General features: G+C 55.3%; 1 protein-coding gene across 2 annotated transcripts in view; it reads left to right on the top strand.

Moving 5' to 3' along the window:
• Positions 1-23,723, top strand: part of LOC122365702 (collagen alpha-2(IV) chain-like) — a 45,341-nt gene that overhangs the window by 13,523 nt on the left and 8,095 nt on the right. The window contains exons 3-10 of one of the 2 annotated variants that reach the window (XM_043337133.1): positions 4,577-4,762; positions 5,082-5,216; positions 5,485-5,592; positions 5,878-5,950; positions 10,075-10,223; positions 21,461-21,649; positions 22,972-23,088; positions 23,356-23,587. In XM_043337133.1, coding sequence (XP_043193068.1) covers positions 4,577-4,762; positions 5,082-5,216; positions 5,485-5,592; positions 5,878-5,950; positions 10,075-10,223; positions 21,461-21,649; positions 22,972-23,088; positions 23,356-23,587 — 1,189 coding nt within the window. Of the gene's footprint in view, positions 1-4,576; positions 4,763-5,081; positions 5,217-5,484; positions 5,593-5,877; positions 5,951-10,074; positions 10,224-20,893; positions 21,080-21,460; positions 21,650-22,971; positions 23,089-23,355; positions 23,588-23,723 lie in introns of both variants that reach the window. The other variant, XM_043337134.1, reaches the window with a different exon arrangement.

Below are 23,723 nucleotides of genomic sequence, written 5' to 3'. Positions count from 1 at the left end.
TAGCCGTCCGGTTTTGTGCCCTCGTATTTCGTTGCAGCGACCTACACCACCGAAATGGCATAGGCGTTCCACGAACTGAGATTTGAGAGATGTAGTTCGGGGCTCAGGCCGTTTTAAACGCTTTACCGAGGATGTAACGACTCCCAAAGGATAAGCCATGCTCATTAAAGTTCACCGCCCTCAAGTCGGGTTATTTGATGATTAAGATTCATACCTTCTTACACCCTCAGCGTCGCCGCCTCCACCCTGGCCGCCCCGCTCCGGTGGAACGCAGGCTCTGACCGCGTCCCGCTCGCTCCCGCTCGTGGCACGTTTCGTCGGCCAGTTACCGGCTATTGTGTGGCGGCTGCGCGTGACCTCACCCCGCAGAGCACGTTCACAAGAGGGTAGAGCCCGCGCCCGGAGAGCCCCGCGGTACCGAGGCACCGCCCCTCTCCGCCACAGAGCCGAGCCCATCGCGGTCACTCGGTCGTTGACACGGCCCAACTTTCTGCCAATTTCTGCGGATAGGCTCGCAGTCAGGTGGATCTGAAGCCGTGGTTTTTGTTGTGCCGCCGCTGATTTGATAAACACCACTGATCTCGTTGGCTTACGATCTGTCGGTGGGTGTAGCCCTGGCGACAGAGGTGGGAAGTGGTCGAGTTCGGTCTAACCAGGGGATGTCCTGAGCTCTCTGATCCTGACGGCATGTCATCGACGCGCGGTGGGCGCGGTGCCAGTCTGCGTGCGTCGCCGCGCCGACAGCGCGCGAGCAGCGGCCCGCGTTTGAAGTGGGCCGTCGAGCCGTGACGCGGCCGTGTTTCCGGCGCGGCTGGCACTGCCCGCTGACCTCAGATGGCGCCGGACAGACGGCGACAGCTGCAGCCGCCCCCGCCCCCGCCCCCGCCCGCACCCGCGGCGCTCCCGCTGCACCCGCCCCCGCCCCCGCCAGCGGTAACATCCACACTCGGCCCAAAGTCCAGCGCCGGGACTCACTGCTCAGGTCAGCTGCGGAGGCTGGTTGAACTGGCGCACTAGCCGAGAACCGTGACTTCACCCGACCTCAGCAGGCACGGGTGTGGCGAGCCCCCATCCGGTTCGTCACTCGACTTCGCCGATGAGACACTGATTTCCCGCACGTCTTACTGCTTACCCTGTGGGCTGCTGACGGTGGTGGCCACTGGCCAATGTTGTTGCAGCTGATGCATGTTGCGGCTGTCGGTGGCGACAGTGGTTTGTTGTGTGGGCTCGACAGTGCGGTCAGCTGCACCCTTCCCACCACCGTGCGTGGGTGACAGTTTCGTCACAGTGCCACCGCCCTTGTCACCGGATATCGCACTGTTTACTTACTGAAGACTGCGACCGGTGCGGCGGTGGACGATCGACGGTCGGTCGGAATCGTGTAACATGCCATTCCCTGCACAAGTCATAATCACAGCAGGGCGGTCTGGCTGAGCCCGCGGCGCAGTAGTCACTCGATTCCAGCACTCCACAGGAATCTTAACCTTATTTCATTCTTGGAAACATCACATCAGACCCAGACCACAGTTTTGAGAGGACAGATCCACTGCTACGTATCTGCTCCCGAGCACACGAAGAGAAGACATGCAGCATTGTTGTGTTGGTGGGACGGGGCCTGCAGGGGAGGGCGTGCTAACGATTCATCTGTTGACGGAGTCGGTTCCAGGCATTGTGCCGACGACTATCACCTCCCACGCCGTGTTTCTGTTGGCTGCGGCGGGCTCGCCGTGTGGTCTGTAACAAGGCAGCGTGCTAGGACCCGTACTGTACGTGAGGTTAGCGTGCTAGGACCCGTACTGTACGTGTGGCCTGTAACAAGGCAGCGTGCTAGGACCCGTACTGTACGTGTGGCCTGTAACAAGGCAGCGTGCTAGGACCCGTACTGTACGTGTGGTCTGTGACAAGGCAGCGTGCTAGGACCCGTGCTGTACGTGAGGTTAGCGTGCTGGGACCCGTATTGTACGTGTGGTCTGTGACGAGATACTGTGTTAGGACCCGTACTGTACGTGTGGTCTGTAACAAGGCAGCGTGCTAGGACCCGTGCTGTACGTGAGGTTAGCGTGTTGGGACCCGTATTGTACGTGTGGTCTGTGACGAGATACTGTGTTAGGACCCGTACTGTGCGTGTGGTCTGTAACAAGGCAGCGTGCTAGGACCCGTGCTGTACGTGAGGTTAGCGTGCTGGGACCCGTATTGTACGTGTGGTCTGTGACGAGATACTGTGTTAGGACCCGTACTGTACGTGTGGTCTGTAACAAGGCAGCGTGCTAGGACCCGTACTGAACGTGAGGTTAGCGTGCTGGGACCCGTATTGTACGTGTGGTCTGTCACAAGGCAGCGTGCTAGGACCCGTACTGTACGTGTGGTTAGCGTGCTAGGACCCGTACTGTACGTGAGGTTAGCGTGCTGGGATCCGTATTGTACGTATGGTCTGTAACAAGGCAGCGTGCTAGGACCCGTACTGTACGTGTGGTCTGTCACAAGGCAGCGTGCTAGGACCCGTTCTGTACGTGTGGTCTATAACAAGGTACCGTGCTGGGACCCGTACTGTACGTGTGGTCTGTGACAAGGTACTGTGTTGGAACCTGTGCTAAGTGGTCTTGAACAAGGTGAGGCCTGATGGGACCCTGGCCTGACCTGACCTGGCCAATGACAGGGAAGAGTAACAGGCCGCTAAATACGATGACCGGTACCATTGTCATTCATTTTTAACGACTTGAAAATATTCACATGTTACAGACATACAGTCAAGCGTCAGGATTCCGGAACGACCGAACCCACATAATGAGCCATTTATTGGTACGTCAAAACGTGTCCGGGAGCCCAACCGCTCTACTTAGAGCTGACCAAGAGGCCTCGTTTTGAGCGGGCCGAGCGGGGCTTGTTTATGTGAGTCGCTGTCAAATTCAAGGCAGCCGGCGCTGACGGAGAGCAGGGCGCCGCTCTAAAACGTCGACCTCTCGCTGTTTGTACGCGACACGCACGAGGCGCGCAGCGGCGGCGGCGGCCTGTCATAGCCGCCACTGTCACGGCAGAGACAGTGGTGTCTGCCTGCCTGCACTGTCACCGCTGTTACAGATACGATGTGTGTTTGTGTGTCGGCCTGGCACTTTGGCCGCTATCACATTGGTGGCAGTGGCGATAACAAGCGCTCTGCTCTGGCTTCCTGGAAACGGCTCCACTATGCGCCGCGTGCCCCGCTCCGCTGGAAACGACGAGCGCGTGCAGACACGCGGACAAACCCGGCCTATGTAAACTCTGACACATGATGACACGCACACAGGGCCAGATGACGTAATTTGAGCCAAATTTCAATGGCCTAGTTCATCGCTGTCAGCTACGCGTGGGATGTCTAGCTGTCTGTCTGAGGTAATCGCGCACATGTTTATCAGGGCTGGCTGAAGAAGTTAAGGACGAATCAGTGACGCTTTGTTTGTATAATTGTTTTGTTTGACTGAATAACGTTTACTGGATAATGAGAACTGTCAACTTTAGGCAGTCAAGTATTAATGAGGAGCATAAGTATTTTAATTTTTATGCTCGTCTAAGGTAACAGTCGTTGTGGTCATGAAACCAAATGAACGTGTTTACGGTTGTCACCAGTATTTGTATCCTATATGACTTTATTATGTAATCTTAAATTGACAAATATTAACTGCTGATATCCCCTCGGCTTGCAACCACATAAAACTACGCATGAATAGGACGGCGACCTTTTGGATTTCTGCGCATGTCTGGTGCCACGAGTCTTCAGACACTATCTGCCATGAAATATAAACATGACCTCATTTGTAATGTCCGTTCCTGCAGCAGGACCGGGACACCATTTCGCACTGAGACATTACGCCGTGCTGCCTTCCATGTCACCTCGAGGACATGAGTGTCAGTTAGGAGCGGAAATATTCGAGAATATGATTGTTACTGTTAAACACCGTCTTTTGAGACGGTTAAAGACTTCGGACGAGTGCTCATTTGAAATTCAAAAAGCAAAGTTCAAAATAGGCGCTTTGTATCCCTATATGTAGATAATAGATATCCCTCAAATTTAACGGTTAGACGTCCCTCCCGCCTCTCACTCAGTTCTCATCTCTCAGCTCTCATCTGCTCACTTCTCACCTGTGCCGCAATTCGGGTTGATGGGGTGGTGACGGCACGAATATTGGAGCTGTGACGGACGGGTGGCGGGGAACCGTGATGAGAGAGCGCTCCGGCGGCTGATGGAGGGGAGGGGCGATGAGCGAACGATGTTGAGTGACCATGTTGGGTTGAGTGCTGTTGAGAGAACGTTTAGTTTTTACTTTTTGTTATGCTTTCTCAAGTTCTAAGCTTTCACATCTACGGTAAACTACTTGCATTGGTTGTTGATAAAGCAAATCATGTTTCGTCTCGAGCGTTTATCTTTTGTGGTTTGTTAAAACCGCACGCCTAACCGCCGCTACCGTACATTCATCATGGCTGCCGATGTTTCATATTCCTCCCGCGATAACCTCGCAAATGCTGGTTTGCAATCTCTATGGCTCGTTCTGCTATGTTTTGGCGCTCGGTAGTCACAGAGTTTCTTTCTGTGCGTTTGCAGCAGCGGCAGGACTACTCGCCTCTATCGGTGACGGACGGCAGGAGCGGCAGCTACGACTACGGCTTCTACGCCTCTCGGGAGGACGGCGGTGACGGCGAGCCTCGGCCGCGAGACGCCACGCAAAAGTGCGGCTCCGGCGGCTGCGGCGCCGGCGGCTGCAAATGTGTCGGAGAAAAGGGCAGCCGGGTGAGTGGCGGAGACGGCAGGGAAGAGGTTGGGAGCAAAAATGGCAGGCAGAAGTGATACGAAGAAAAGTTTGAGACAGACAATGACGCAATAAATGAAAACGACCCTTTCGAAGAACTACATTATTTAAATATTTGAGCATTTTAAATGTATTTTAACTATAATTTCATTAGGCATTGCAATTATGCTGCAGTGGATAGCAAAGAACTCACACTGAACAGCACATAATTCTGATTTTCTAAATGTATACTCTTGTTCAGCACATGAAAAAATATCGCGCTGCTGCCTATATCTGACATTACCTGTCCTTTGTTCACAGGGAGCGCCGGGTGCGCAGGGGCCCAGCGGGGCCAAGGGTATGCAGGGTTTCCCTGGCATGGAGGGCCTGCCGGGACCAAAGGGCTCCAAGGGTGACATCGGCGTCCAGGGCCCGCGAGGTCTGATCGGTGCCCGGGTGAGTATGGTTATCAAACCACCTTTTGTCTATCAGAATTGGCTCTGTTGGCTAACTTCTGCGATAATCCGCTTTTTACGGACGTTTTCATGTGTATGTAGCTCTCTCCTGGTGATGAAATGTTCGTTTTATTTCAGCGTAAATGATGTTTTCCTTGTCAATGTTTGAACTGTCGCTTCAACCTGCAAGCTACTCCCATTGTGACTTGCTTACTGTATTGAGTACACTGTAACCTCCGGCTGATAACATCCGATTTCTCTCCACGCAGGGTAAAATGGGTCTGCCGGGCTTCCCCGGCATAAACGGCATCCCGGGCCTGCCGGGGCCGGCCGGGCCGCGAGGGTTCCCAGGCGTGGACGGCTGCAATGGAACGGACGTGAGTACAGTGGACATTGAGGACACCCCGATGGACGCCTTGTTCATCAATGAACACATAAGGTTACTCTGCTAATTGTAGGCACTTATTGCTGATCTGAGAGCACTGGGCAGTGAGAATGTGCCCCGTAACCGAAGCATTTGTCCGTACCAATAAAACAGAGAACGGGCTATGTCTGCAGAAGCCACGATATCGATCATTCTGCGATTAATTTGTACATTGAAGTGCTTTATGAAAGCAATTATCGCAAACGTGCACTCTGTGACACCGCGTTCTCCTCCTCAGGGACCTCCAGGAGTGCCCGGAACGCCCGGACCCATTGGACCGCCCGGCTTCCCCGGAATTCCGGGCAGCAAAGGTGAGTCCAGGGTGTGTCGCTTGTTTGGTCCCGTGGCGTTCTCCCGTCACCGTCACGAGGCTGATCGGTCCATAGGCGTTCGATAGAGGCAGAACTTACTCAGAGACACCAAAGACTGTCGTGCATGAGGATAACGGAGCCATGGTCCGTGTCAAGTTGCATTGCGCAGCACTTGCTATGCTATATCCAACATATGGTCTGCCATCGACAGTGGCGGATCCAGGGGGGGGGGGCAAAATGGGCATTTGCCCCCCCCCCCTCCCAAACGGCATGATTTTAACATTACGCCTATGGACGATGCATGGAAAGAATCGATAAATTGTTATGGTTTGCACCCCCCCCCCCCCAAAAAAAAAAAAAACTCTGAGCTGGATCCGCCTCTGGCCATCGATGCAAAATCTGATCATTTATTGAAGTTTAGTGGGCTAGGCTGCTTCGGTCGCTCAATTAGGTAATGCGTTTCGATGCGTTTTCGTTTCGATGTTCGATGCGTTTGGTCGGTGTGGTTAGTCTGGTGGGACCACCGCGGTAGTGCGGTCGGCCGGCTGACAAAGTGCAGAGTGACGGCAGGAAACCGCCGCCGCCGGGCCCAGACCGTTTTATTTGTGGACGAACAGCGCTCATGCTATCGCTCACAGACCGACACCGCTTTCCGACAACTCATGGACACTGGCGGAGAGCAAAGTACACGTGCTTGGTGGTAAACCGTTATGTTATATCTGTATAGGTATCTGTAAATTGACGTATTCGATATTCTAGTGCATTTCAAGCTAAAAAAAAATCCGGAAACTCGCACACTATCCGTGCAAATCACATTTGGTTTTATGATCAGCAGCTTCGTCTCTATCGTTTTGCATGAATCCGCACCTAAAAGATCACGTAACGATCATTGCAAAGGCGGCAAAAACTGGTAGCATCTCTTTAGTCTAAGACCCGAATAAGACCGCACTCGGCACTACCCTGCAATTATTGAACGTTTACTTTAGTGTCACGTCACATATCTTGTCATATGCTGACTCCGTCTCTTCCTTTCCAACTGGTATAGCGTATGCCGTCCCTCTGACACGCGCTGGGCACAGACCTCCTCTGTTCGAGCCCCGCCATCCGGTGGTGCCCGCGGCGCAGGGATCAGTGGGGATCACCGCGACTGTTATTCTGGGCCCGTCGGTGCGGGGGCGAGACACAGAAACCACACGCACAGAGCTGGTGGCGGAAGTGACTGCCGCGACTTCTATTGTAGTTTTCACGAAAGAGCAGCCAGCCAAATGACCCTCGATAGCCGGAGTTCCGCACACAGCCAGTGGCTGTTAGTGGCTGTGGCTGGCTGTGTCTGTGTCTGGCTGTGTCTGTGTGTGTCTGGCTGTGGTAAGTATGGCTGAGGCTAGTATGGCTGAGGCTGTGGCTGCGGCTGGCTGTGGCTGGTGTAGCTGAGGCTGTGGCTGGCTTTAGCTGAGGCTGTGGCCTTGGGGCTGACCCCTGGTGGCCCGCGGGGCTGGCCGCCGAGCCAGTTCTGTCAGCTGAGGTCACACGCCTGACGCTGGCCGACTCCAGCTACCAGTAAACAGCGGCAGAGCGGGCCAACTGCGGTGTGATTCACACCGGCCCCGACCCGTGACCGGGGCGCTGGCACCGCTCGGCGGCGGAGGAACGCAACAAAATAGTGCCCACCAAAACAGAGCATCAACCTGGGTGGCTAATTGTCCCTTAGAGGCAATGAATCGTCCAAAACAATAAACCAGACGGTCGTGAACAATGGCTCTTTCTATTTGAGTTCGATTATTTAAAGGCAAGCAATCAAACTGAATAGTTGTTTGTGTAACTCAGTGAATGGCTTGAGTTTGTATTTGTAGGCCCTTGGTTCTTACCTTATTTGCTGCCTAGCTTTTTGCATGCTTATCACTTCTAGAATAAAACCATACTCAGGTCGATCGGTTGTGCATTCTCCTCTCGAAATCTTTTGCCTTGCTATAAATTACACATTTTGATTATAATCGCGTTGTCATGCAATCGTCATTGGCGTCTATCTCCATAACGTTCTCCCATTGATTCAACTCATGGCTGCGGCCTAGAACACGCTAATAAAAACCTGTCTTGTCGGGCCGCCGGCTCCTCAGCATAACTGGTGCCATCGGCGGCTGGCGGTAAATATTTACCGGTCGCGTCGGCGGCAGTCGGGCTCCAGCCAATGTGTTTACGCTGGGGACAAACATTCAGGAGCGCTCCTCTCCCCGCCACCGTCGCGGAGTTGAACGCCGACTGCTGAGAGCGCTTCGTCAGCCGCTCATCGACTCAGACGATCTAAGATCGGCGCCGACGCTGGGGCGGCGGAATGTCTGGCGGCGGGTGGTGAGGGGCGGAGAGGGGTGGGGCGTGCAGCTGGCGCGGCGCTGGCTGCCTCTCCGTGACCCTGTGCTCCGTCACGGATCGCGGACACGAGACGAGCGGGCCCAGACAGGTGCACGGCAGCCGGGGTAGAGATGATGAACTGCGAGCGGCGCGGCGCAAATATTGTCGATGGGAGTCTCGGATGAACTGTATCCTTGGCCAAGACATGAAGGCCAGAAAGGATGAAAGAAAAGCGGGTCAATAATTCCGTGGCTTTCTAACGCAGCAATCTCATTTAGCTTATCATTTGTGAACAAAAAACGTATGCGTGCCTTCTCGAATTCTTCTCAAAGCTTGCATCTCAGTCATGATATCATCCGCCTCAAATAACGGTAGATGTCAGGGCCAAAGTCAACTACGTGGCTTTTACATCCTTTGGCTAGCAGCACTGCGTGGAGCGTTATTTGCCGAGCTGCTGAAGTTTGTGAGGGATGGAAGCAGGCGAGCCCTGAGCTGCAGCGAGTGCACCGCACAGAGTGACATGTCACCAGTGTGCACCACAGCAGCTGAAACTGAGCACCATATCGAGTGACCGGAGCACTGACCGAGTCCCACGGGTCTAAAGTGGACTGCCCTGTGGGTTCGAAGCGAACCCTCGGCGAAGTCGTAAAATCGGTTTTGTGAAAACATTGAATTTGTAAACATGAGGGAAAATATTGTTTATCATTAATTAATCACACGCAGAACATTTGCTTTTAACCCTCGCCCGCACATGGGGGGGGGGGGTTGCCACCCCCCCAGGCAGTCTTTCTGCTCTGCACTCAACATTTTTAGAGCTAGAAGGCTGATTTTTCGTATAGCTGCTTGTCTATCCTTTCTTGATGTCCACTGAAAATTTCAAGTTCCTGTGATTTTTGGTTTCGGAGATATGACCTTGTTTTTCAGGTCATGTCATGACCCAAATGGCCAATTCTCAACATCTTGCGTTTGCCATGGGCCTTGTGAGCTTTTGACACCCTGATTTCGGCCTTTTTTGCCAGTCTTACCTCCCACCTATCATGGAACATGTTGTTCGACGATGTACAGGGGTCAAGGTCAGGGTCAAGGTCAACCTAGGTCATCTAAGATCATTGCGTTTTAGGCAAGCTGAATTTACTTTTTGTGAAGTTTTTTGACTGCATTTTTGGTAAAAGCTTCTCAGATCATAATTTCATGTGATATGGACCCAAAAGCAGTCGGTGCACACATCAGTATACACACAGACACACACAGCCATACAAACACATATAATTGACCTTGACCTAACTTGACCTGAAATGAACTCAGCAGCAAAATTCTGGTCGGATAGTGTGACAAAGAGGTTCTAGCTGGCTTGGCACCAGAAAACAGCATCGTCATCGGTATTTGATAAGCAGCGCACTTGATATCCAACGGTGACCCAAAACAGCAACATTTTTTAGTTTGACCTGACCTGGAAGGTCAATGACTGACCTGAGAAGGTAAAACTGGGTATCATTGGATTCGTCTCTTCCCAAAGAATCTTTTTGGTCTTTGCTGCTAAGCTCTATCTCCAACAGGAACGAAATGGCGCGGGGGGGTGGCAACCACCCCCCCCCCCCATGTGCGTTCTAGGATGGGAAAATGGCATGTGCGGGCGAGGGTTAATATACATAGTTAGGTTGTAACTTGTAAGAGAGCAGGGGCTGGTGTTGCACTTTCAGACATCGCTGTCTATACGTGATGTCTGCCCGTCTGTCCACCGTCCCATCGCTGACCTGGCCCCGTGTGCCCGTTCTCAGGTCAGAAGGGCGAGCGGGCGCGCCAGGCGATCGTCTCGCAGGGCCAGAAGGGCGAGCCGGGCCGTGACGGAGGCCGCGGCGTGCCCGGACCGCCCGGAGCGCCCGGAGAACCCGGAGACAAGGGGATCCGGGGACCGCCCGGCCCGGAGGTGAGTTCCGGGGATAGCGGCGCCCTCACTGCAATACGGAGACCCAGCGAGAACGGTCCCTACGCTCTGAGCAGAGTATTTGAAAAGATAGCAGAAATGTGTACCATAGATAATCGAATAAATGTATTTCTCAGTTCCATATATTCCCGGGAGTAAAGCATACATGACCCCCCCCCCCAAAAAAAAAAATAGTATGTCAATCATTTCATGCTTCAGCTTCACTTGTGATTTGAGGTCTATTTCATTGGTGATGCCACAAACAAATTTAATTGACCTTTTAATTTGCACACTTTGTAATAGAAACAATCAAATGCCTACCAAGATAATGTATTTTTTACAAATCCGCGAGATTTGTTGTCTAGTCTAGGAAGGCATCTGATGTTCACGCTCAGGCCTACATGGCTTTGTTCAGAGGTAGTATACATACACTTCCAGTGCAAAGTTCGCAGCGGCCAGGTACTTTGGACCTATTACGGATCTGGATCCTGACCACAACAATACTCGGAACGCCCTCCGGACGTGCCCTAAAAGTGCCGCCTTCGGCGCTCAAATGAACATTCCTGTTCACCATGATGTAACGTTACCCTATCTGGACGCCCTTTGTAGCAAACCTTTATAGATGTGACCCGCGGTTAGCACTGAATACGACTTCCCTGAACGCCCTCGTATTTGAGAGCAGCGTCCCGAGCTTTGTGCATTGAATATTGCCTGCTGGACCCCGCTGTAGCTCTGAATGGGATGCAATGCTCACTCGCCGTGGAATGTGCTGAACCAGAACGGCATATGCCACCCCATTGTGCTCGCTGTATGGTCGTGTTTGTTAGCGTGCCTGTTATGATGCAGTCCATTAACGAAGATTAGATTTCTTGTTCTTCTCGGAACGTTTGTGTGACGGAGTATGATGTAGCATGTCGACTGTTTATTCAGCTAAGGTGCAGTTCAACTTCTTGCGATCCTAATAATTTGACGAGTGTTTGGTTATTGGTAAAAGATTGTATGTTTGCTAATTTTATCGATAATGTGTTGCGTCCTGTACGTTTACATCCCGCATCCGCAGTTGAACCGGCTCTGCTGATGAAACGTTTCCATTAGATAGGTTAAGGTACAGACTTATTTACTTTTCAGCTACAGGTGTGATGGTCTTCGCTATACCTTCCACTTTCCAGCCATTTTTGAGGCGTTTTATTTCAGGGCACAGACAAGAAGAAAAGAGGCGAGCACGTTTTGCAACCATCCACCCTATTTATAATCGCGAGTGATTGCTCTTCTGACCAGTTCATTGGGAAATCGGCTTCTTGTATCAATGAGCAAAGCATACGTCACAATAAATAACACACTAAGATATCGCTATGGAAAGGACCCTTAACTGCTGACGAATGTGCCCCATCTCTCATTGTTTGTACTGCCAAACGCCTAACTGCTTTGATGAGCAGAAGTAACGTTTGGCTGTACGGAACAAGTGGAAGAAGTCCGGCCACTGCAACGGCGCCTCAGTCTCCCAGCGAGTACCGTCTGTGCTAATGTCCGTCCAGCGTGCCGTACAGGCTGCCCGGTATAAACGGTCCGTCACTCTCTCATCCAGCAGCAGGCGACACCGCTCCGCCCCGGTCCTGTTGACTCAGCGCCATACGACCACTTGTGCAAGCGACCTAGTAAAATACACAGACGACCGATCACACTCTGCACACCCCCGCACGGGCTGTCGTCTGGATCGAGGAATTATCTCAGCCTCCTCGGCCCCACACGCCACTATAGGAGCCACGAAGAAACTCGGGAAGTGTTCACACTCAAGCATTAACGGGACGTTGAATCGTGATTAGCGGGCCGACGTGACACGACGCGACACCGAGCCAGTGGGGTCCAGGGAAGGGGGAGGGGGAGGGGGGGCGATAACGAGAAGGGTGGAGAAGAACAAACAGAACCGCGGCGGCCCCGCCGTGGTCGGCCGATAACACGCGCAGTGTGAGCCGAGCCGCGGTGTACAAGGGGTGCGCGGAGTGTTTCTCGCGCGGCGCGCGCGACGAATGCGATATAAGTGCTCGGTTTGGTGTACGGAATAACAGGACAACATCAACGGAGCGACAGGAGACGGACGCATGATGGCAGGTGGGCGCAGCGATAGGCTGCGGGGGGGGGGGAAGGATCTAGGTAGAACGGCCACGAGGAGACGGGATAGGGGGGGGGGGACCGTTCGACGGGCGCTATAGAAGTGGGCGTGACGGAGAGGGGCGGGTACCTAGCTGACCACGACACCGTGCGCCTAGAGAGGCCAGCATCTGTGGTCCCCGTCGTGTCATGGCCACGGCCGACGGGTGTGACCTGATCCGTATATGCCGTGTGCACAGGAGGACCTGGTAACTGTGGTCCCCGTCGTGTCATGGCCACGGCCGACGGGTGTGACCTGATCCGTACATGCCGTGTGAACAGGATGACCTGGCAACTGTGGTCCCCGTCGTGTCATGGCCACGGCCGACGGGTGTGACCTGATCCGTACATGCCGTGTGAACAGGATGACCTGGCAACTGTGGTCCCCGTCGTGTCATGGCCACGGCCGACGGGTGCGACCTGATCCGTACATGCCGTGTGAACAGGATGACCTGGTAACTGTGGTCCCCGTCGTGTCATGGCCACGGCCGACGGGTGTGACCTGATCCGTATATGCCGTGTGCACAGGAGGACCTGGCAACTGTGGTCCCCGTCGTGTCATGGCCACGGCCGACGGGTGTGACCTGATCCGTATATGCCGTGTGAACAGGATGACCTTGCAACTGTGGTCCCCGTCGTGTCATGGCCACGGCCGACGGGTGTGACCTGATCCGTACATGCCGTGCGAACAGGATGACCTGGCAACTGTGGTCCCCGTCGTGTCATGGCCACGGCCGACGGGTGTGACCTGATCCGTATATGCCGTGTGCACAGGAGGACCTGGCAACTGTGGTCCCCGTCGTGTCATGGCCACGGCCGACGGGTGTGACCTGATCCGTATATGCCGTGTGCACAGGAGGACCGGGCAACTGTGGTCCCCGTCGTGTCATGGCCACGGCCGACGGGTGTGACCTGATCCGTACATGCCGTGTGAACAGGATGACCTGGCAACTGTGGTCCCCGTCGTGTCATGGCCACGGCCGACGGGTGTGACCTGATCCGTACATGCCGTGTGAACAGGATGACCTGGCAACTGTGGTCCCCGTCGTGTCATGGCCACGGCCGACGGGTGTGACCTGATCCGTATATGCCGTGTGCACAGGAGGACCGGGCAACTGTGGTCCCCGTCGTGTCATGGCCACGGCCGACGGGTGTGACCTGATCCGTACATGCCGTGTGCACAGGAGGACCTGGCACTCTGTGGTCCCCGTCGTGTCATGGCCACGGCCGACGGGTGTGACCTGATCCGTACATGCCGTGTGAACAGGATGACCTGGCAATGTGGTCCCCGTCGTGTCATGGCCACGGCCGACGGGTGTGACCTGATCCGTACATGCCGTGTGAACAGGATGACCTGGCAACTGTGGTCCCCGTCGTGTCATGGCCACGGCCGACGGGTGTGACCTGATCCGTACATGCCGTGTGAACAGGATGACCTGGCAACTGTGGTCCCCGTCGTGTCATGGCCACGGCCGACGGGTGTGACCTGATCCGTACATGCCGTGTGAACAGGATGACCTGGCCACTGTGGTCCCCGTCGTGCCATGGCCACGGCCGACGGGTGTGACCTGATCCGTATATGCCGTGTGCACAGGAGGACCTGGCAACTGTGGTCCCCGTCGTGTCATGGCCACGGCCGACGGGTGTGACCTGATCCGTACATGCCGTGTGAACAGGATGACCTGGCAACTGTGGTCCCCGTCGGGTCATGGCCACGGCCGACGGGTGTGACCTGATCCGTACATGCCGTGTGAACAGGATGACCTGGCAACTGTGGTCCCCGTCGTGTCATGGCCACGGCCGACGGGTGTGACCTGATCCGTATATGCCGTGTGCACAGGAGGACCTGGCACTCTGTGGTCCCCGTCGTGTCATGGCCACGGCCGACGGGTGTGACCTGATCCGTATATGCCGTGTGCACAGGAGGACCTGGCAACTGTGGTCCCCGTCGGGCCATGGCCACGGCCGACGGGTGAGACCTGATCCGTACATGCCGTGTGAACAGGATGACCTGGCAACTGTGGTCCCCGTCGTGTCATGGCCACGGCCGACGGGTGAGACCTGATCAGTACATGCCGTGTGCACAGGAGGACCTGGCAACTGTGGTCCCCGTCGAGCCATATCTGGCCCGACGACGGGTATGACCTGACACGTGACGTAACTCGCGAGTTCTACCCGGCAGGTAATGGTGCGAACTGATCCAGAACAGGCGGGCACGTATAGGAGAGGGGCGGGTATCTAATGGCCTCCATCGGGGCGCGGCGGCATTGGGTGAGACGGCAATTTAGTGGTGTCAATCGTAGCTTGAATCTGTGGATTTCCGATTTTGTCCAATGTCCAATCCGGAATTCGGTTGGACAATGACGCAGGTTTGGACAACTTTGGACAATCATTGCTACACCTCAGCATTTCTATAAAGCAATCGTGGTTAACACTGATTGGCGAATAGAAAGATCAGCCTTTGAGATGATTAACACATTAAAGCTGCTAAAAATACATAAAAAAAAAAGATAACAGTGTTAAGTGTAAACTATTGCGTAGGTTTCGGACATCTTTGGACAAATGGCTAGCTTAAACATTTTGGACGGAAATCGGCGTAAGCATTGGAATTGGACGGACATTGGACATACATTTTCTGCAACTAACACCACTAGACGGCATACGCCGAGGTGATAAAGACGAGGCGCCGTCAGCGAGGTGTCGTCGCGGCTGAGCAAATATTGGAGCTTACGACCGGTCGGGACGATAGCGGAGGGTGGGAGAGCAGAGAGGGAGAGTTTGAGGGCACGCAGCTGCGCGCTAAGACAAACAGGTCGGCCGTGCCGAGGCCCAGGGAGGGGAGATGGGGCGTTGGGAGCGGTCTCCAGCGGCGGCTGGGTTCTGGGGAGGGGCCGGTCATAACGGAGGGTGGGGGTGGGGGGGGGGGAGGGAGATACACTTGGCTGGACATGTGCTCGGGTAGATCGAAATAGTCAGTGTCACTCTGCGGTGCAGTGATGGATTCCAGACTGGGTGTGTGCGCAGAATAGACCGTCCCAGTCAGTGTCACGCAGCCGTGCAGAGATGCATTGTATGTCGGCTAGCCGGGTGCCCCGGGCGCCCCGATTTCGGCTGGCTTTGAGCGCTAGGCGGATTGATATGGTGAGTGTCACGCTGACGTGCCGCGGTGGTTCCCGGCTGGCTGTGTCGACTGCGGTCTTTCCACAGGGCACGTATCAGCAAGAAGGCTCATGTTAGACCGTTTCCAACGCTAAGTCGGAATGTAACTGCACAACTGCAGGTCGTCACTGTCCCGTCGCGGCGGCGGCCGCCGCTTGTGATACTGATGGGTCGGGCTTTCGAATGAGCCTGATCCGTACACCTATCATATCCCTCGTCCGTGTGCGGCGTTCTGTTGCGTCTAGCGTGTGGGGAAGGGGTCAGTTGGACCCCCCCCCCCTCCCCCTGCCGTCCGGCTCCTGATTGGGCTGGAATGCCCAGGTCATCAGACCAGTTCGGTCGCCAATGGGACGTCATTAAGCTCCGCCAAAGCGAGCCTCAAGGACGTCACCCCAAACGGCCGACTCGTCTCGTCTCGTCTCGGCCGGCGCCGGCTCTCCCCCAGCAAGGCAGTGAACGCGACGGTTCGGTTAGTGTATGTAGGTTGGACCACCGGCTGGAATGACTGGATCCGGTTATACTCTGACCACGTGGTGTGGGCGTCACATTTCTGTTGGCTTAGACCCGGCGTCGGCAAGGCGGTCTAGATGACATTAACAGGGTCAACATGTCGCCAACTGGTCGGTGCGTGTGCATGTCATCGCGGCCTCGGTATGGTATCGATATATACCTGGCGCAATAGCGGCGCCTGCCAGACATGCCAAGTTCAACGCGTATAGCCCAGCAGAAACGCAGCGCGGCAAACTCGCTGACTAGTGCTCGCGTCAAACGCGAAAGCCGGACATGAGGAGAATCTGTGGACCCAGTGGTGCTATTTGCTTACGGCCTGGGCGGCCGTAGCGGTGATAAAAGCTACACCGCCGACAAACCGACGAACAAGGGAGGGACAATGGCCTGGGACGGACGGAGAGGAGGGGAGGGGAGGAAAGAGGAGAGGAGAGGAGAGGAGAGGAGAGGAGAGGAGAGGAGAGGAGAGAGAGAGAGAGAGAGAGAGAGAGAGAGAGAGAGAGAGAGAGAGAGAGAGAGAGAGAGAGAGAGAGAGAGAGAGAGAGAGAGAGAGAGAGAGGATGGAGGGCGGAAGAGAGAGAGAGAGGAGGGAGAGGAAGAGAGAGAGAGAGAGAGAGAGAGAGAGAGAGAGAGAGAGAGAGAGAGAGAGAGAGAGAGAGAGAGAGAGAGAGAGAAAGGGGGGGGGGTGCGGCGACATGGATAAGGGAACGTGCGGCCGAGCGGGCGGACGCGCGGAAAGACGACCTCGAGTGACTCATAACGCACACCGCGGCGCCGGCGCGGCGGGCCGGTCAGGCAAGTGCAAACAGCAGATAGCCCGGCACGGCAGGCTGTGGTACTGCGATCCTAGGCGTGACTTCGGGGGCGTATTCATAATTAGACTCGTGCATGATCCTACGCCGTCGACAGTGCAGAAGGGTGGAAGCCAAGCGACAGGCTGTGGACAATGGTCGATGCCAGAGAAACTGTCGTTGGGCGGTTCCGGCACGGGGCTGACATTGGATACCGCGGTGCGGCGCGGGGCCGTTTCGCGAAAAACAATCAGTCCGCCGAACGACGCCGTGCCGGGGTGACGGCAGCCATTCGGCGAGAGGTCGCGGACGGTACGACACGGGGACCGTTCCATGCTCCACCGCTGCCGAACATGATAGTGAACCCGTTGAGTGCGCGCGATAAACCTAATGGCGAAGTGCGGCTCATTTTAGATCTATCACAGTCGAGAGATGTCGGGGTCAACGCCGGGTTAGACCCAGACGAGTTTCGTGTGACGTACACATCATTCGACGAGGCCGTGCGGTCGATTCTCCTAGCTGGAGGCGCCGGGACCTTGCTGTTCAAGACCGATGTTAAAAATGCATTCAAACTTATACCTGTCCGGCCCGGCCAGTGGGCGCTACTGGGGTTCTGTTGGGACGGTTTACTATACTACCAGGTTTGTCTGCCATTGAGGCTAGAAGCAGTCCATGGGTTTTCAATGATTTTGCCACATGCTTGCGCCTATGTGTTCCAGGATCAGACATCGGACGTGTATATACGCAATTATTTAGATGACTTCTTCGGGGTAGGGCGCGGAGTATCGGACAGTGCCGACGTAGCGTATGTGAGACTGCGAGACATTTGTGCGGAAGTGGGCGTGCCGCTGGCCGAGCGGAAACGCGCCCCGCCATCAACACGGATGGAGCTTCTCGGGTTGTGATAGACACAGAAACACCCTAGACACCCTAGCGTTGCCAGACGCCAAGCTAGTGGGCACCCAGGAGTTACTAAAGACACTGCTCGGGCGACAGAAATGCACACAGCGGGAACTGCTGTCGGTGGTGGGACGTCTCGTGCACGCCAGCAAGTACGTCCCGCCGGGGAGGGCGTTCACTAGACGCCTGCTAGATGCGGCGCACTCTGTTAGCGGACCGAACCGCCGGGTGCGGATCACGGCCGATGTACGGGCGGTTTTACGGTGGTGGGCCACTTTTTGCCGATGTGGTACGGCATTCCCCCCCCCCCCCCGCCACCGGGCGAGTACGACCACTGTATTGTGATGAACACGGACAGCTCACGTCGGGGGATGGGGGCGTGGCACGGAGACGAATGGTGGATGATGGAGTGGCCCCGCGAGCGGCAGTGTGACGCCGCGCCATCCATGACGTGGCTGGAGCTCATCCCCGTCATGGTGGCATGTTTGGTGTGGGGAGAGAGATGGGGCGGGCACCACGTGCTGATCCGGTCCGATAACATGGGGGTGGTGGGGGTCTGGGGGAGGGGATGGTCGGGGTCGCCACTGATTATAGCGCTGCTGCGTCAGCCCCTGTTCTGGACGGCGTTCCATGAGTTCGCTGTATCCGTCGAGTACGTGGCAACGAAAGAGAACGGCGCGGCCGACGCGCTCAGTCGGCACGACTTGGCGCGGTTTCCGGCGGCTGCGGCCACAGGCGGCCCAGTGTCCGGTCCGGCCCCCATCGTGTGTGGCGGAGTACCTACAGGACCCGAGCCGTGGAACCCACGTGCTGACAGGTACCGCCTGTGAACCCTGTGAACGGGACACGCGCGCATAATCTAGTATGAATACACATACCCTTGGTTCCTTTGGGGTGTTTGGCGGTGGCTCGCACAGAGCTGGAGGCGAAGATAAACCCGGGTGTTGACGGCCTTTCACAGCCAAACAGGGAGAGGAGTTGATCGGAGGACACGCTAATCAAGCATTAACGGGACGTTGAATCGTGATTAGCGGGCCGACGTGACACGACGCGACACCGAGCCAGTGGGGTCCAGGGAAGGGGGAGGGGGAGGGGGGGCGATAACGAGAAGGGTGGAGAAGAACAAACAGAACCGCGGCGGCCCCGACTCGAGCTTTGGATTAGGTACAAGAGTTCTACCAACCATATCTTATGGGAAGCGTTCATAGACCGTCCATATCTTATGAGAAGCATTTATAGCTAATCCCTCCGGTGAGACGCTTCCCTCCTTTTCTAAAGCCATTCCGCCTCGATAGATGTTTAGTGGTCCACTCCTCGGGACACTGAAACTTTCTCGGGAGCCGGGAAACTGGAAGTCGAGGCTAGTCTGGGAACGGCGTTAGTCGGGACTCGGGAGCCAGCTGGACAGCCTGGAAACGGCGATAACCGGGAGTCGTTGCCCGGACCTGCCTGAGGTGCACACGCGGATCGGAGCCGCCGGCCGCGCCGCGTCCCAGACCTCCTCCTGTTTGTGGGACCTGCCGGCGCAACTGGAGCTGCACGCCCCGATGTGGGCCGCGGTCGGACTCGGCCCGCCCCCGCCCCCGCCCCCGCCCCCGTCTGAGGGTTGCGTGCCTGCCGTCGGCCGCGGCTGGGACCGCCGGTCGACTCCAGGGCCGATGGAAACCCGAGCTGTCCGTGTATGTAGGTACTCACTGCAGCCTTCGAAGGCGGCCGATGAATGACCTTCGGCTGAGGCGGGTTCGTGAGGCGTGCGATGCACGATGCACAGCGTGGGAGTCATGTGCACGCTGCACAGTGCACCAGTGCACGAAAGAGGCAGCCATGATGGATTGTGACTTTGCCATCCGTGCCGACAGCTCTCGGCTGGAGCAGAAGCCAGCGACTAGCATGACACTCGTAGATGTCACTGCTATGCGTGACAAATGCGTGAACAAGATCTGACTCCGGCGTAATCCATGCAATCGTTTGAGCAGACTGTTGGATGCCGAGCAATTAAGTATTAATTCAAACATTTGCTGGACTGATAACAAGACGGTTGTTCAGCTCCAGTATCAAACATATTCGATATCTCAGTCCTTCCTTTCGGATGTCTCAAACTTTTTCGTTATGTCTTGTTTCAACACACAGCACGATTCCTCTCACGGCTTGTCAAGTCCAGCTACCTATTTCCCCTGTATTCGAGATAGGACCATCATTTTTCAGTAGAGGCAAGGGTCGTCCCAGTCAGGGCTGCGGAGTCGGAGTCGGAGTCGGAGTCGGAGTCGGTCGGAGTCGACAGTTGTGACCGGAGTCGGAGTCGGAGTCGGAGTCGATTTTAGAAACCCGAGCCGGAGTCGGAGTCGGAGTCACCGAAAATCTGTCGACTCCGCAGCCCTGCTAGGTCTGCGGAGTCGGAGTCGGGAGTTGGAGTCGGTCGGAGTCGACATTTCTGCCCGGAGTCGGAGTCGGAGTCGGAGCTGGTTTTTGAAAGCTGGAGTCGGAGTCGGAGTCGGAGTCGCCGAAAATCCATCGACTCCGCAGCCCTGGTCCCAGTGCAACTCTTTTCTTTTCGCTTTGAACCGTTGCATGAGCATAGCTGCAAACAATCCAGTCAATCCTCACCCGTTACGAGATTGTCCGTTATACCTACTCGATTGGTAGCGCTCTTATTATTGACTACACACTTGTGAATGACATACACGATGCACGAAACTATCACGTTATCGGCCTCGCCTGCATGTCTTTGTTCGGACATCCTGTCTTTGCTGTTGAAATGTGACTCGTCCCAAAGCTGCAAAGTTCCACCTGCAGTTTCCGCTGTGCACGCGTCTGTGTCTACTCTCTCAATTGCTCATTACAGTGGCTCTTCTTGTTCTCTTGAATAAGCTCAGAAAAGATTATATGATTATCAACTCATCGACATAATATGGGTCCACGATAACAGCAGTAATGTCATGAGGAGCTCAGTACGAGCCATTGGCGCTCGAACTTGACTAAGAGAAGATGCGCCACCGGATTGTACCCTGAATAATTGTACTTACCTAATCTAACATTTGATCTATATAGCAATAGTTGTCCTGCTTGCCTGTCTGTATGTTTCCATGTGCTTGTCTTCCTACCGTTCCACCATGACCTGACCTGACCTGGCCCGGAGCCGATGTGACCTCACTGTGACCTGCTGCGTAGGGTCGGCCCGGCCCCCCAGGCTATCAGGGCCCGAGGGGAGAGGAGGGTGTCTGTATCATGGGCCCGCCCGGCCAGAAGGGCTCGCCGGGTCAGCCGGGCTGCGGCCCCTGCGGCCCAGGCAAGTGTACCGGGGAGGACTGCGAACAGGTCGGGACCAACACCACCTATACCATCCCCGGCCAGAAGGTGAGCGGCGACGGTAGCGCCGCGCTGCGGGAGGTTTATTAACCAGAGGTACCGGCGGCGAGCGGCACGCGGCGCCTAGGTCGCGCTGGCTTAGGAGCGGCTGCTCTGGGGTACGCCGGTGCTACGGACGGCGCTGCTGGGAGCTCGGTGGTCCACCGGAGACTCGTCGGGTCACAGAGACTAACCTAACCCTCAGCAGGAGTAGCAGTGGAGCCGGCGGGCCGCGCTGACCGGGCACTAACCGGCTGAGTGATGTGGTGGACTGGGTGCGACTGGCCGTACTAATCGCAGCAGTCGGAGCGAGGCGCTGCCTGCCAACGGGTGTCTAACGGGCTGCATGCGCCGCCGGGAGCCGCGCTAACCGGGCCCGCTCCGCACCAGGGTCTGCCAGGACGTGACGGAGCGCTCGGACAAAAGGGAGAGATGGGAGTCGGCATCATTGGCGCGCGAGGTCAGAAGGGCGATCCGGGCCCGCCCGGTCCCCCCAGCCGGGGGCCCTCCGTGCAGCCGCTGGGCCGCAACTGCTCCACAGAGGTGGTGCGGGGCCCGCCGGGCCTCCCCGGGCCCGAGGTGAGACAGACAGCTCGGAGCGAGTGACACACTCTGCACGCATGAGCACCGGCATGGCCATCGGCCGAGATACTGCCATCTAGCGGTGGAAATTGTGACTAGCTCTGTGTGTTATTTACTCGTAGAATATGTTCATATCTCTGTAGTCTGTTCATATGAAAGTCAAGTCTTGTTCACACAGCTAAAAGTGTGTCCCGGCCTATCTCCATGTTTTATTCTCTCGCTGTCTTTTCTTTCTACTCTATCAGCTCTCTCCCTCCCTCTCTCTCTCTCTCTATCTCTCTCTCTCTCTCCCTCTCTCCCTCTCTCTCTCTCTCTCACACTCACTCACTCTCTCTCCCTCTTCCTCTTCCTCTTCCTCTCCCTCTCCCTCTCCTTCTCCTTCTACCTCTCTCTCTCTCTCCCTTACTTTCTGTCTTGTCCATTCTCCTCACTCTTCTTTTCTGCTATGTATGTTTTTTATCGTGAACGCTTTGAATTTGTTGCTAGTTTTCTCTTTGAATATGACTACCTTGCCCGCATCATTATAAGCTTCATGCATGCAAATTGCAATACATACCTACCTGCAACGTGCAACGTTATATTTCTATACCTTTTTGACTTCAGAATGTGATAGCTAGAGCTTTTTAATGCCTTCTTGGCAATAGAAGCCCACTTGATTGAAAAGGCATTCAGCTGCATTTATTTTTTGGCCGGCATACAGCCCCTCAGCTTATCCGTTTTACAGAATTGTCCTGGTAAAATGAAGGATGAGGGAAGCAATAGGGATTTCTTTAGGGTGCTGACAATCGGTTGTCTTCATGTTTTGAATGGCGTCGTAATTATAACAAGAATTCTCGTAGAACGTGAATGTTGTTTCAAAAATTGCGCGGCTAGCCTGCAAACGCTTTTGCTAAGGTGAGACGGCATCCTGCTTGTGGCATGTTAACTAACATCGCTTTTTACATTTAGCAGGTCTCTCAGGATTCAGGTAAGTCATTGTCCTCCTATTCACTTTTTTTAAAAGAGTTTACTTGGTTCTGAACAAATAAGTAGTGCACAAAGGTAATTTATGGCACTTGTATATTTCTGCACCTTGATAAAAAAAAATACAGTAACTGCTAACTACCATCTTTCACTATTGATCCATACCTACTTTTGCAAAAGGTAAAACTGCCGTTAATACTGTTAATAATTAATATGACGTCGTACCGCTGCTATAGACGTTGTTAAAGGTCAATTAAGCTGATTTCCTTCCTCGTCAGAAGAATATACCGTCAGTTTGTCTTCCGGTGTGACCTGTGACCGATGTGTGATGTCCTGACCTCGTCTCTCGGTGCCAGGGTGAGCGCGGCATGCCGGGCCCTCCCGGACCTCAGGGTCGGGACGGCGCTCCCGGCCCCCAGGGCCTGCTGGGAATGGAGGGAGAGAAGGGCCTTCCCGGCCCGCCAGGACCGCGCGTAAGTCGGAGGACACAGACGCGACCTCTATAATGGATACGCGATCGACCGAGAAGCTATTGCATCAGGTGTATTGTCCCATGTATAAAGTCTATATTTAGTGTAAGCTAATCAAAGTTTCTGTGATAAGTTTATTCTGTCTCGTCACCTGCGACACAGGGCTTTGCTAGCCTGCAAAGTGCAACATCTCTCTCATAATCTGTGTGTTTGTGTCGTTCCCTCACGTATTCCCGACCCACTAACAACTATGTTTCACCATTTTCACAGGGCAAGGAGGGTCTGTCTGGGCCCCCTGGACCGATCGGCTTCAAGGGTGACCAAGGAGAGCCGGGTCTGGACGGTCTGGACGGCCGGCCCGGAGCCAAGGGCGAGCCGGGACCGGACGGCCGGGACGGTCTGCGCGGTCTGGATGGTCCGAAAGGACAGCCCGGAGGAGGGCCCGGAGGAGAGCAGGGCGAGAAGGGAGAGCGAGGCTTCCCCGGCCGGCCCGGACCCAAAGGTGCGCACTGAGGGCGCGCGGCTCAACGGCACACAGACTGGCCTCCTTAGCTCAAACAGTCGGACTTGCTGCGGATTCGGGTTTTCCATATGCCGGGTTTGTGTGTTCAGCTAATCTGTTACGTTTTACACCTTGC

This window comes from Amphibalanus amphitrite, unplaced genomic scaffold, assembly GCF_019059575.1.
Source record: "Amphibalanus amphitrite isolate SeventyFive unplaced genomic scaffold, NRLGWU_Aamphi_draft 000758F_arrow, whole genome shotgun sequence".
Lineage (NCBI taxonomy): Eukaryota > Metazoa > Arthropoda > Thecostraca > Balanomorpha > Balanidae > Amphibalanus > Amphibalanus amphitrite.
This window is presented reverse-complemented; position numbering and strand designations above follow the sequence as displayed.